The following is a 15209-nucleotide window of genomic DNA, read 5'->3' as shown; positions in this document are numbered from 1 at the left end:
AACCTGGTCTAGTGAAAGTTGTTTCTGCCCATGGCAGGGGCGTTGGAACTAGGTAATCTTCAAGGTCTTTTCCAACCCAAACCATTCTGATTCTATGATTCTATGACAAATCCTGAAGAAAACAGTTTCAGTACGAATGTGCACAGTAAACTGTGAGCTGCCAAATCTTCGTTACCCATTCAAGAACAAAGCCACTGGACGTTTTCCTGAAGCTTTCCCTGATGGACAGTGTGGGTACGCATAGAGGAAAAAGTCAGAATTGTTATGAGCTGATTTCAAGGGTATGAAGAATGACACCATTTTTGTTGTTAAGTTACAACTATAACAGCATAACTTGATTCACAGGTCAAAATAATTATAGCCCTACAACTTATCTTGGCATTGCCAAGATAAGTTGGCACAGCCACCATGAAGTCTACTCTATGAAGTCTGCTTCATAGGGACTTTTACACCATGAAGTTTACTTCACTGATCTTTCTGTATCCCATTACCTCATCACTGAAATACTTTTGTTGCTTTTAACGCACTCCAGACTTGCAGGGGGGAGGGGCATACGATTATCCTAAGCATGTAATTATATATTGTTAGCAGAATGCAACACAAATACAATGTGAGTGTAAATAATTTGTACAGTCCATGACTGTTCAATAGATGTTCAAGAATTTATCTTGATCAGAATACTTTCTATATCTAAAGATGATGGCCTGGATACTCAACAATAATTTATCAATAACTGGCAATCAGAAAAATAAGAATATTAGGAGTTTCTTGCCATTTTCTTTCTTGACCATTTATATTACAGCCAGAGACTTCTGGCTGTAGCAGCATTTTAAAGCCACTAAATTTCCCATTAAAAAAAAAAATAATAAAAAATTACGCTGCTGAAATATCATAGATATTATTTTTCCATTTTTTTTTAATCACTAACTGGCGTTATGCAAATCCATGCCACGTTTGGCAAACTTTCAGTCTTGGGTGTCTTCTGAAAGAACTGGCAGGGCTTTTTAAAACGCAGAATGTTTAAATCTTTTTTTCCCCAGTATTTTATTAAACTCCTTAGAGGTTTAAGATCACAGATCTACTTATTTTAACTTGATCTATTTCTTTTAATCAGTAAATTCTGCCCTCAAATCCATTTAGATGCATACAATAAACTTCACTGTGTTCTAACATTCTTACATTACACTGTAAAATTCCAAGTGTCCCTCTCAGAGACATCCAAAGACAGCACAACACGAGTGATGAAATTTCAAGAACATAGGAACAAAATTTTCCTAAGTAATATTTTCTTTCAGGTGGAAATTCAAATTACCACAACTAATCTGAGTTTTTCTTCCAAAGGGACATCTAATGTAATAAAATTTAAATAGTGTTGAGTTTAAGAACATAAAATATATTCTTGCAAAGTGAGCAATTATGTTGTGGAACTCCATGCTATATGCAATTACAGAGGCCAAAAACATAGCGGGGATAAAAAACCAGGCTTGAACGTGTGTAACAAGTTATAAAAGGCACAAAAAAACCCAACTTTGAAAGCATTACTAAGCCTTTTGTTTCAGGGCTAATCCAATTTTTAACAACTTGATATTATCCATGGGTGGAAAGAAGTCGTTTCAGATCTGTACTTCTTACGACCTTCTGTTAATCACTTCATATTGGCTACAGCCAGAGACAGGCAACTGAACAAAACCAGTCTCACGCCCCATTCTAGAGTAGCAATTATAGTATTCTACATTTGTGCAACACTATCAAGAGGCAAAGTGACCATCAGTGTACGACTACAGTTTGGCAGATGCTTAGTTTCTTGTTCATTTATATTTGCTCTTAAACAGGGACCAAGTGTTTAGGTGTAGAACGGAGCTCTTAATCTTAGAGAGACCACAGCTATTATTCAAACCTCACTGATAATATTAGTATTCTTATGGCCACCAAAGAATTGTAGATAAGGCCTATATGTAAAATCCAACCAAATATTCTCCATATATAGTTGTAACACAATGTAATGTAGTCTAAATTTAGGTCCTGATCAAATTGTATAGTAACAAAAGTAAAGGGGAATTACTTTTTTTAAACAATACCCAAAGTATTGATTTTCCTGGTAGCAGGAAAACAAATGGCGCTGCCAACTAATTAAGATGCTTGGCTAACTGCGTATTTTCAGTGTAGGAATATTTATTTAAAACTTGAAAGAGAAGCACTTATTACCAAATGCTAAGACCAATGTATGAAACTTAGGAAGGTACACACACTGAATTTCAGAATGGTAATCGTGTAAAATCCCGGGGTGGAGGAGGAATTTAAAAGGATAATTAAATACTAATTTATTACTGTTTTCAAAACAAACTATCATACCATAAAAAGGCATTTAATATTTGATTTGTCTTGCTTTTTGCACCATAAACTGAAAACTGAGAAAATACTTAAAATTATGCAAATCACCAGATGGGTCAAAATCCCATTTGTGGTTTTACATCTAAGACTGATATTTCAAAGGTATTTTTCTTTGGTTAGGGTCACTGACTATTATAGGGTTAGAAAATTCAGCCTTACTGTGGTATTTCCTAATTAAAAAAGGGAATCAAACTTTACAGTTTAACTGTACGGCTGTCCAATCGCTGTTGTTGGCCTTTCCTGACCATGTACTTAGTTCTCTTTTCTGGACGAGTGACAAATAAAGGGATATTTTTCTTTAATTACATCACATATAAAGCTAATTAAAATACCCTCTCTTCAGTGTTGAGACAGGTAGTTCTACCAGGTAGCAGCAGGTTTCTATACAGCTATATTCTTCTACAAGGCAATGTGAAAAATTGTAAGTGATGTTACAAAAAAATCTTGTCAGAACTGCTGTATGAGACTCAGAGGTGGTACAAACATAAGCAGATTATCATATGCAAATTTTTCAAGGCAATCATTTAAATTTTCTAATACATTTGAGGAGCTCTTATCTGTGTTATCAAAGCCCATGGTATGCAGCTGCAATAAATAAGTAAAGATCTAAACTTCAATCAGTGGGATTGCCTTTTTCTTCACCAAGCAGCTAATATTAAAATGGATTACACCTATAAATATAGTCCCTCCAGTATCCAACGTCTTCAGGTCTGGAGTAGCCAAAGATAAGAAGCTGTTTATAACTGTAAATTAAAACACCTTGCAGTTTAACTTGGAACATGTTAGGAATGAAATAATTATGGCCCTGAATACAGTTCCCTACATCTTATGTATTATATGCAAGTCCTGTCAGAGTTAAAAAAGGCAAATTTTATTTTCATTTAAATTATTTCTCTTAAATATATAATCAGTTACATTCCGGACATCATTAATACCCAACTGTCAACAAACAGAATAAACTGAAAATCTGTCTTCATCCCAGGAAGCAGGTTAATGGAAAGGCAGAACTGATAAGAAAAGAAATCCTCTGAGAGAAAACCAGCGCTTCCCATAGCTTTAGCACTTGGTAAAACAGACACAATACCCAAGGCTGATCACCTTGGACAGTTTCCTTCAGTTAAAAATCTAAAATATTCAAGTTTTTTGAAAGCTTTTTGACAGAGAAAGATATAATGCAAAGCTCTCATTATACCTCTCTGCCAATCTTTTGGCAGTCAAATACTGAGGTTCCAACAATGTCTGCATGTGGGCATTTGTTTAAACATTCTTGTTTAACAATCAGGTTGTAAATGGACAAGAAAAAAATGGAAGTTTTAACAGAGAGTTCTCAAAATTCTCCCTGAGAAATTACAGTTGAATTGTTTTGGTTTTTTTTTTTTTTTCTCACATCAAGGATTTGGCAACTGAAACTCATATTACATAATTCTCGTAATTACATATGTTGATAATGTCATTGATCAAAAAACCCTTAATTCATGCATGGTTACTGCTATATTTGCTTTGTAGAATTATTGTAAGTAAACAGCAATGATAATTTACTTTAGATAACACATTGGTATACACACAAGGACCAATGCATTGAGTGCTTTATGTGACCCTGTGTCAGTTTTAGTGCATTTTCATAATGAGTTACTGAGAATGAATATCATTCAAGGATTGCCATTATAGGAAGTTACTGAAATTACTTCAATTAACACTTCTTTATATTACTATGCAAAGATATCAGGAGATAAAATTATACTCGATTTTGGGATTTAATTAGTTTAAGTTTAAAAGTCTGCTTACCTTCTATTGCTGAGAGTAGAACACGAGAATGGTCATATGCAATTACATTCGCATATCTATTCTTTGGTTTGTTTACTTCCAGGTTAGAGTGTTCCCATGTGAACTGCTGACCAGGATCAATAGACTTCAAAAGAGAAAGAGAAGAAAAGAGAAGGAAACCTTTAGCTAAGGACTATGCACTTGTTGTATTTATAATGATTCCAAACCATATGATCCCACAGTTTACTCTCGAAATATTTTGCTTTTGAAAGAAAATTATGACTTCAGGACACATTGTAAGATATTATAACATATTATATGAAGCATTTTGTCTTTATGTATCTGAAATTTCTGTCAGGAATTTGAACCATAAGCTTTTCAAATCCAAGGCTTTCTCTTCAGAAGGCCAAGGGTATGCTATCCATCTTTTTATCCTCACACTCAGTTTGGCAAGGGAGGGGTTCTAGCATAACAGAGAATGAAAAAAAATGTCAGAAATCTCAAAAACACTGGGATGGAGGCAAATAAATATTTTTGTCTTTTTCTATTACTAAGTGCACATGTTCAAACAATTCAGTGTCCTGTTTACTAAATAAACTCCAAATGTTCCTGAAGAAGTTTTCCAGAAGAAAAACAACGTTGCTTCTGTTTTTTCATTTTGATGCCAATGTTGCTCAGGGAACCAACCGCATGACATCCAGGGACAACATAAAGAGACTTGATTTTTATTTCCTTGAGTAATAAATAGGAGAGCAATTCAGGCATATTTGAAAAGTTAATGATCTCTTATTTACATACATAACTATACGGTCCCAGAATCGCTGTTTATTTCCTGCTTCCTTCATGTTCCAGGATAGAGTTACTGAAGCTTGTCCTGCACTCCATCCTTCACCAGTAGGAAGACTCCAGGCTCTGCTACTTACCTTTACCTCTATGGTTGAGGTATACATACAGCTGGGTAAATAAAAAATACATAGCAGATGGTACCTGCTTATGCCCGTTGTGGTAGTGGCTGTATGAAAGGTCATCTCGTACTGAGAAGTCACAATTAATCATGCATTGTTTTACTTTCCCTCTCTGCAACAGTAGAGACCTAAAATTGTTTCATCAACACGTATATGCAACTATGCTTTGTGGCTCATGCCCTTTCCTTAATCCTGGTAACAATCAGCAGCACCCTGTGCCAGGTTGCTATAACAGCCAATCAGTATTCCACCACTTGCAAAAGTAGACATCACTTCTGTGCTGTGGTTAAGCATAAACATAGCAACCTGATCCTTCCTTCCAGTATTAGGGCTTGGTCCTTCTCCAACCAAAACATAACTTTTCCTGACTACACAGTGAAATTCCTATTCATCAATTTTAATTCCTTTTTCTTAGAATTTAGTTTCATTACAGCAATGTTTTCCCATCCTCTCAGATGGCTGCCTGATAGAACTTTGAAGCAGGTAAGCACTGATACATTTAAAACCACAAATATTCTTATCTTTACCGCCAAGTGCTATTTATTTCATCTAAGGTGAAGAGAAAGAATTTGGACCATATTTCCATCAGCACTGGGAAAATAAGAGTCATACACATATACAGTATATTTAAGACACATTAATATAGCTCTTTATCTGCTGACCATCAATTCATCTACATTGTATGACTTGAAAAGCAATCGAATTTACATAAAGACTTCTCTCAGCCAGAATCTTCCCTCTTTGCCTTTTTTGAGTGAATGGAGGTGACTAAGAGAACTTGTGCAGGATGTCTGCAGGTCAGGTTTTCAGTAGTTTAGAAAGTAATCAGTATTGGTTTAGCTCAGAATTCTAGTAATAATTTAGAGCATAAACATAGTAATTTCGAAATAAGCAGAAGATGCTCTCAATATATTAGTGCTTTACATTCTAAAGAAATTTTGAAATAAAATCAATTATTTGGCCCAGAATAAAGCACATCTACGCTATCTGTGACTACCCAGTCAGAATTTTTTGAGAGGCATATATGCATACATGCTAGCTAAAGAGCAGCCTACTGCCACAAAATGAGGCAAACACTGTATTGCACTGTTCTAGATATATAACTGAAGGAGACACTCTGCCTGATCTTTTAGGTTTTTACCTACAGTACCCAAATATTCTGGAAATCACTTCATAATATAAGATGTCACATACACTTTCTCTTCACACTTCACAAGAAAACTAGAAAATAACAGAATAAACTGGCTGACTAACATGATGCTAGTTTTGAGCCTGGACTGCAGGACTCAGGCTTTACCATATCAAAAATAAAAAAAAGATGTATAAAAATAATAAAAAAAATAAAATCACCTATTCATAATTACGACCTTTTGCAAACATAAACTTTAAGGAGCATTTCTGCATATACAGTTGCACTTAGAAAATTACGGTCTAAATAGATCCTTACCTGTTACGAGAAAGTGCTTCAGCTCTATATTATACCTACTGTTATGTGAATTTATAGTTTATTAAGAATACTTTACATTTAAAGCTTAGCTTCAACTGTTCAGTATTATTCTTCCCCTTTTCACTCCTTACTGTTTAAGTGACCTAAAGCTGCTTTTCAATACCAAGAAAAAAATCAAACAGCAGCTTTCTCTGTCAGCTATTCGTAGAAGTAGATGAGGATATGTTCATCACAGCAGCATATTATATTCCCCATTCACTTCTCTGTATGATGTATGGCCAGATGGTGTAATTCAGTGATTAATATTTAGGCCTGCATGCAGACATAGTTAACATAAATTATGTCAAAACTAGGCAAATGGACTGAACTTTAATCTTTCCTGTTTTTCTCACCAATCTGAACCACTTTGTGGTACTATCCTCCCCAAAAGCACTCTTTTGGCAAAAGAAAGTTAATCTATATTTCCTCAGACTTAATAGCCACACTGGAACAAAGAGTAGAGTGGTATTGGCAGACACATTTCAGAAGTGTGAAAGACCAATAACTCATGAATAACAAGCCTGTACTAACAGTTTTAATGAGCGCTTTAATGGTTTAATGGATGGCACTTTAATAGGATTTCTAGTATATTCATTCTGAAAGCCTGCCTTCAATAAAGCTGTCATTAACAAAGAACTGGATTTCTTCATAGCATAACTGTGTAGTATGGGTGCTTTGTCCAAAAGAAATAAAGATATCTGTAATACTGTTATTACCCTCCCATGCTTTGACTAATCTTTCAGCTATTGTGTTCTAAATGGTTGGCTGCTGAAAAAAGTCTGTTCTGTTACTGGGAAAAGACCAGAACAATATTTACTAGTACAATGCACCATCCATAAAATAGTTCTTTGAGTATGAACCATGGTAACCAAAATGTGTTTCCAGAAGAATTTCAAGCAGCCAGGTACAGTTAAACTCACCTGCTCATTGTGAAGTTTTCATCTACACTACTTAAACAAGAGGCAAATGCTCTCTGCTGTGATTGTGAGTCTTCCAGGAGTATATCCTGGTACAGTACTGGGGAAGGAATGAGGATGACAAAACGCCGCCCTTCCTGGTGTAAGCTGACATACGCCTGCCTGCCCTGGAACAGTGCTCTGCGAAGGGTCACCATGCCAGCAAATTAAGAGCCAGCAGGTCTGAGTCTTTGTGTGTCATGGGGAATGTGAGTTACTGCATAGGATTCACACACCCAGAACAGCAAGGAAGCAAGTCCTGTAAAGAATCCCCCAGCACTGTAGGTGCTGTGTTTGAGGCTCGAATTAAATCATCAAAAAGCACTGGGTCGTAGAGAGACCAGGTAGAGAAAGAAGAATGAAAAAGACAAATTTGAGAGGATGTCAATGCAAACAGACTCTGCACAACTGGAGAAAGCAGTCAGCGACCCATAAAAATGAACAATTTGAGCCTCTTTTACCAATGTCAGTGATTGCAATGAGAATTTCATATCATAGCTGATGAATCTATAATAGGATGCTATTGTGTTATGTAGGAAACTTGCTAATAGAATGAGATTTACATACTGCATTACCACAACATGAATGCCAGATGCATGAACATTAATACACGGTCATGGTAACTTGCCAATTGGTATTATGGTTTCTTATGAGGGCAGAGTTTTTCACATTACACTGTAAAGGCTGCCATTTTCAAGAGATGTAGGGGAAAAACCCCACATTTTTTTGCATAATTAATCTTCTTTGGAACTCAAATATAAGTTTGTATCTTGGTCCAAAAAACAGTTAAAAATGCACAGATGAGACATTTCTTGTTGACTCTTGAAGGGAAGTGACCCAGCTGTTCAAAAGTAGCTAGAAATACGACTAAGGCTTTTGCCAAACTCCTCTCAAGAACAAAGGTATTTCCTCTACAATATCACGCTAATATTTGTAAGACCATATGGGCTCATGTAAAACCTGATTTCAATCGAATCAAACAAGTCATATATGCATATAACTAAAGTATGCTTAAGGAGGGAACTTCTTTACTCTGAGGGTGGCAGAGCACTGGCACAGGCTGCCCAGAGAGGTTGTGGACTCTCCCACTCTGGAGACGTTCAAAACCCGCCTGGACGCCGTCCTGTGCAACCTGCTGTAGGTGACCCTCCTCTGGCAGGGGGTTGGACTAGATGATCTCCAGAGGTCCCTTCCAACCCCAACCATTCTGTCATTCTGTGAAACCTTCTTTGAAGGACAGTCTCTATTACATAAAAAACTTTAGAAAACCAAACTTTTTAAAAAACATTCCTACTGTTTTGTATTTCTTTGCCTCCCATCTTAAGTGTAATCTGTTTATTCCCCAACTGCAATTAAAATCCTTTGTCTGTGATATCCTAACCAGTTTTGGTGGAAATAATTTTGTGTTGCAAACAGAGGATTACACTCAACTTCAGGTAGGAAATAAATTTTGGGAGCAGAAGAATACTTGAGTGATGAAAAACTTTGCTTAGTTTAAATATTTTCGTAATTAAAGCATCATGTTTTGTTTTATATAGTACATGAAATAGAGCAGCTCTTGAACACTAAACTTTGTAATTGTCTCATATGAGGCACTGATGCTGCTTTAAATTTTCAACATATTTTTAAAGCACTGTCAACATTTTTTTTTTTAAGAAAGGAATAAAGGAGTGAATTACTTCACTGATTCCTCTATTTCCCTGCATAAACCCCCTAAAAATATTGCAGATGAAGCTGTCTAAAAAGCCCCCACAAAATTCAGTTTTACCTACAATAACTTACATATCCTTGAATAAGTTTTTTTGCTATAAGAAGTGGACTGCTTTTCCTACACTTATGACTGTTATCAGTTGGGCAAAATAAAACTGACATTTATTGCAGTGTTTGACTATTTATACCAACTCTGTGGAATTCCTTGGCAAAATAGCATTAGGTATCAAACCAAAGCCTAGCATCCTAATACAATAACACCAGCTTTCTTTTATCTGAATATTCATTTAATTATATAAGCATAAACAAACGCTATTATCCCAAGGAAGAATTCACAGCACAAAGGAAGGAGATAATGCACTACTATAAATCTTGACTAGTGCCACTTCAGATGCCTGCATTATATCTTTAAAATTCTCTATCATAACTACCCTGCTGGCTCAGATACTGCTCTAGGTGGAACTAAGCACCAAACAACCTAGGTGAATGCAACAGCATATGCGCTATTAATAAGAAGACAAACAACTTTTCATTGTTCACTGACTACACTAATTGTTTCTCAATAAATGGAGCAGATCCTCCGAAAGTAAAGTTACAGAATACCAATAAATGATGTTTTTAATATTAGAAAGAGGAAACTATTATAAAGAATAGAAAACAAATTTTTGCTGAGAAGAAATCGATTTTTGCATATGAGTCACTATTATCTGTAATGATATGGCAGTTAAGTGCAGCTGTTTCTTTGGTACAGATTCATTCAGTAGGTTATCTGTTCTTCATGGACTTTTAAAGTGTTTTATATCAATAACAAGTGTTGTATGTGATTCTACTATATAAAATTTATTGTATTTTACTGTCCAGTGCTTATCTTGTTGCAGCTTGAGATACAAAAAGATAAATGTACTATATTCAGTAAATTGTCTTCTCATCACAAATCCTACCCACTGATACTGAAAAGCTACAATAAAACTTGCAATATTACAGCAGTGTGGCACAGAGTCAAAAATGCGTCTTCATCTTTTCCAATACTCAGTGTTAAAGCAGAAGACTCCGTAATTTACAAAAAGAGACTGATGAGGGAAAACATTAAAATTATGTACAACTTCTTGTAACACTAGTTAAGCAGTGCACACATGCACAGTAAATCACACAATAACACATAGAGGCCGCTAGTGTAATTTTTGTGTTGCACTGACAGGTTCTCACACTAAAATGGTATGAATCTGAATCTACTTCCTTAAGGCTGTAAAGCTATGCATACAGATCCTGGATAACAAATGTAAAACTGTTTTACACAAGACCCAGGAATCTGCTTTGGAGAAACAGATTTCCTGTTCTATGTTATAAGAGGAAACGACTTTACAAATATATTGTGTATTGCATAAAGTAGGCAGAACACTACTGTTCTGATTCAGTCTATCCCCATGACCACTTTTTATTGTTAAATTCTGAAGCCTGAGTTAAGAAGGAGATACAACATAAAGGTCAGTTTCTTATTAATATGGCTTTCTACTTAGCATCTGTCAAGTCCATATGGAGGCTTGCACTACATAAAAATCCCACTGAATGCCAAAGTCAGCAAAAGCTTCATAATAATCAGTTGGGGTCACAAACCTTGTTTTTAAATTAGGGAATAGAAAAGAACTATGCGACACAAAGGATATGTCATGTAAACAAGATAAATCAACATTTTGCTAAGGGCTGGGGATGGCAAGCTAATAGTAAATAATAAACAAATAAAAATCAAGAAGAAATTATTTTGAAGTAGAAATGAACTGTATTGAGGTCACAGCACTATCCATGCTAAACCTACAAAACCAGTTTATTGAACAGGTAAATTATAAGTACGTTAAACTTTGCAATAGTCAAAACCTTTAAGGCTTGGCTCCTCTTCTCCCATGAAATCTGTTATTCAACGTAAAGTTGTGAGAAAAGTATAATGACAGAAGTCTCCACTGTTCTCATGATCATCACATGTAAGAGCTGGGCTAGGAGAAGCCTTGAAGAAGACACTATGAAATAGTTACTGAAGACCTCTAGAAGTAGGAACTCCTGTAGGAATTCCTGTAGGAATCTATGACACCAAAGCTTAGAAAACATTACACAGCTGTAAGATGGTCTACACTGGAGAATACACTCATTTTACCACATCATAGCAATGAAGGAGTTCTACTTTTTTTTCTTTTTTTTTTTTTTTTTTCCTGAGAATATATAGTTTCTACTATGCACATTGCTACTTACTTTTTTGCAATACCTACTTTCCCAGCTTGCCACGGTACCCTGATCGTTCTTTCCAGAACCAGGGTGCAGACACATGCAGTTTGGACTTACACTTTCTTTAATGGCAATTTCAGATTTTCTGAACTAGATTTCTCACAGCACAAAAAAGAACATATTCTCAGAAAAAAAAAAAAAAACACACAACCAAAAAACAACCCACAAAAAAAAAATGTTTTGGAAGCTTTGTGCTATATGAATGGAGGATAGTGGGTTGAGGTTGGCATTTTTTGAAGAAAGGAATCCTGTCTTCTCTCGTGGTCTAACAGAGAAGTTTTCCTCCACCTTCCCCAGGAGGGTGCAAGGAAGTTAGGGGGTTTCATTAGAAAATTATGCTAAAGCGTATAAATCAGCAGAGGAGACAGCATGTAGATATGCATCTCCTGTAATAAAACTTTTTTCTCTCTTTTGGAAGTAGAGAAGAGACAAGGAGGTTTCTGTCTGTCTGAAGAGAAAGTGGGAACAGGCAAGGAAGCAATATTCTTCCAAAAGGAGAAAAACAAACTTGTACGCAACTTTGATCAGAAATTCTGATCAAAAAGGCAGTGGATGTAACAGGAGCAAGGATGTAACAGAGGCTACTCAAATACTTCTGAAGAGCTGAAAAGGGTGCATATAATATGAACAGATGTGTTTCAGTTGTGAAACAAGGTATTCTTTTGACATGGCAACTAAAGTAGGGTGTGATAAAAAATAATTAAAACATCCTTTTTAAATGGAGTTAACCTCCTGAAAGAAATTCTACAAACTGGATCAGAAGTCAGTGTTCATCAGGAAACTACATACAAATTTTATTTTATGGTATCACAAAGTTGTCAGAACAGTTGTTGTACACTGTCAGTCTATTTTTGAAGAATTTAATCCATGCAATTCCATAAAAAGTAAAATAAAATAATGGAATGACAAGGAGGAAAGGGCATTATGAAAAAAAAAAGTAATCAGTAGTAACTGATGACAAATGTTTGTTTCCCAAAATGGGAATTAACTGGAAGATTTTATTACTATTAATAAAGGTCAGTAGTTTCCTGCTGCATGTTACACCTTTAATTCCTGAAGACGAAAAATATCTTTTTCCTTCTCTGTCACTAGTTCCAATGTAATCTGAAGTGATAATAACTGAACTGTTACCATCTGTGCCCATTTCTGCCTCAGAATCAGATAGCTGCTTTTAAGTGACATTAGCGAAGACTGCTGCTGAAAGAGAAGGTCCCAATCCCCAGCCACAAATGTTCCCACCAGCTCCCTGGTGCTGGCACTAGAGCTCATGCAGCCATGTGGTGAGCTAGTTCAGGGAATTGATTCAACTGAAAACAGCAAAGAAAAATAAAACAATTAGTTTTCAGCTGAGTCTATTTCCTGAGATAATCCTTGAACAGCTGCACATGCGCTAGTGCCAGGATTGGCACAAGAGAGACAACAGGAATGCACAGCCAAGCCAGGGAGATGACTTACAGTGGTCATCAAACTGCAGCCTTAGTCCACTGCCTAGACTAAACCATGAAATCAAATAGCAGTGCTTTTCACTAATTCTGTTTCAAAATGCATGAACCTTGGACTAGATGGAAACGAAGTGGTATCCCTAAAGCTGGGATTTCAAAGATAAATTTTGAAGTCCCTTGGGCAAAGCAATGTGAACGAAGCCTGATGTTGACCGACAGTTGCCCACATTTTAATCTTGAATGTCTGATCACCCTGCTGCAGATGGTATGTTTTGTGGGGGAGGGAAAGTGAAAGCTGGGCTGTTTAAACAGACTGGTAAAAAAGGTCTGCATGGACAGATACTAAGAATTAAATGATTTAATGTATCTTCACAATGCTGGCTATAAATGTTAATTACATTCTCAAGATGATTTTAATGATTCAAATAATAAAGGAAATATGATACACTAAAACTTTTAAGTTATGTTAAAGCATAAGAAGAACCATGTCATCTTCCCAACATCCTCAAAATGTAGTAAAAGTGTGTTGTTTATTTTTACGGAAGTTGTACTACTTTATATGACTTATAATGACATTTTTTTATTTATTAAACGGAATTTCCTACACAGAATTTCCAAGGAATTTGTCCATAGTACAACAGGAAATGATTGTCAAATTTGTAGCAAATGTTAGCTTTTTCTATGGTGAACATTATGTTACATAAATTTCCCTGTCATATTCTTCATATGCTACAATCTTTGTACTTAAGAACACAGGATTTACACGCAGAAATAAGAGAAGATAATCACACATTTTTTGTGATTGCAACAGTAAACAGCAATCCTGAGATGCTCTTCAAACAAATTTATTTCTATGAATTGTTGAGACTATATTTTCCTTTTGACATCTAACGAGATTATTTTTAGAGCAGTCTTAAGGTCTTTCTGAACAGCGCATTCAATTAAATAATAAGCAATTATAGTTCTCTGTCATAGTAGTTAGCATTAATTGTCAACATTTTCTGTCAAGGCTTTTTAAACACTTTGGACATTTACAGGATTTCTGTACCATGCAGTCACATGTTACATGACTGTGCAGTCCCTAAAAAAAATAAGAGTAACATGTTTTTACTTCACCATGCTAACAAAGTCTTGGGGAGTTTTAAGCAAGGATTAGTGACACAACAGACTATAAAGAAAATACTGTGTCAGTGATCCCGCTGGGAGCTGTTAATCCTTGGATCACTGACATGACCGCCCACAGCTGCTCTAAAGAAGCCTTCTTTTTCTGATGGGTCAGTACATACTTTACCTACAGATTTTTGACATAGACCATATTGGCATTGAAGAAGTAGCTATAGTCTACTGCGTTTAATGGATGGCTATCTAAGTCCCTTTAGCCACAAATTACTGACATGAGAGGCTGCTACTCTCCACAGTACCAATGCCTCTCTGGGAAGGTATACTCCATGGATTACTGACAAGGTGGCTTGTAAATGATTCTCTATTCCAGTTAAATTCTTTCATGGTCTTATAGACCATCATTGACAGATTATCAATGTGGTATTATTTACAGGAGGAAAACACAATGTCTTGAAATGGTTATATCAGGTAAGACACCAGACAATTGCGAATTCTTTTAATGCATGCAAAATTAACACTGTCATTTCTTTGGAGCTTGTACTGTATACGTCCTGTCAACATTACACTGGAGAATTTTGAAATAATCTAAGGATCTTTTAACTCCAGCGTAGATGGATGTTTGCATATATTAAAAAGAGTAAGTACTGTATCATTCACACACTACTTTAAGCATTGGTCCATGGAATCTCCCTGACATATATCCAAATAAAAGAGAGTAGATTGTTATATGTAAAGGAGCCACCTAACTAATGTAGTCATTTTACACAGGCAACTTTTTTTATTATGGTTTTAATATACAAAACTGGCACTATCAGGATGGGTATCAGAGAAAAGTCTAGCGAAACAGAAAGCATGAGATTTTAAACAATTTGAATAATGAGAAATAATAAGAAAGTGGGGAAAATTACCTCATACTCCTGTGAGAACTTCAAATTGTCATTGGCTTTCAATCTTTCAATGTGATCTGCAAGTTCCAAGATAGGTATTGGGGGATGACTGGCCATACCTGTTGAACAAGAAAGAAGAACAGAATTTAAAGTAAACTACAGTGATGGCATCGCTCTAAAATTTAGAAAATGCAGTAGTTAGAATGGCTAGA

General features: G+C 35.7%; 1 protein-coding gene across 1 annotated transcript in view; it reads right to left on the bottom strand.

Moving 5' to 3' along the window:
• Positions 1–15209, bottom strand: part of PTPRD (protein tyrosine phosphatase receptor type D) — a gene marked incomplete at both ends in the record, with an annotated part of 283207 nt that overhangs the window by 54572 nt on the left and 213426 nt on the right. The window contains 2 exons of the mRNA XM_082497465.1: positions 4177–4300; positions 15019–15116. Of these exons, the coding sequence (XP_082353591.1) occupies positions 4177–4300; positions 15019–15116 (222 nt within the window). The remainder of the gene's footprint in view (positions 1–4176; positions 4301–15018; positions 15117–15209) is intronic.

Source organism: Vanellus vanellus (genome assembly GCF_965231255.1).
Source record: "Vanellus vanellus genome assembly, chromosome: Z".
Taxonomy (NCBI): domain Eukaryota; kingdom Metazoa; phylum Chordata; class Aves; order Charadriiformes; family Charadriidae; genus Vanellus; species Vanellus vanellus.
Note: the sequence above shows the minus strand (reverse complement) of the source record. Positions and strands in the feature narration are given on the sequence as shown.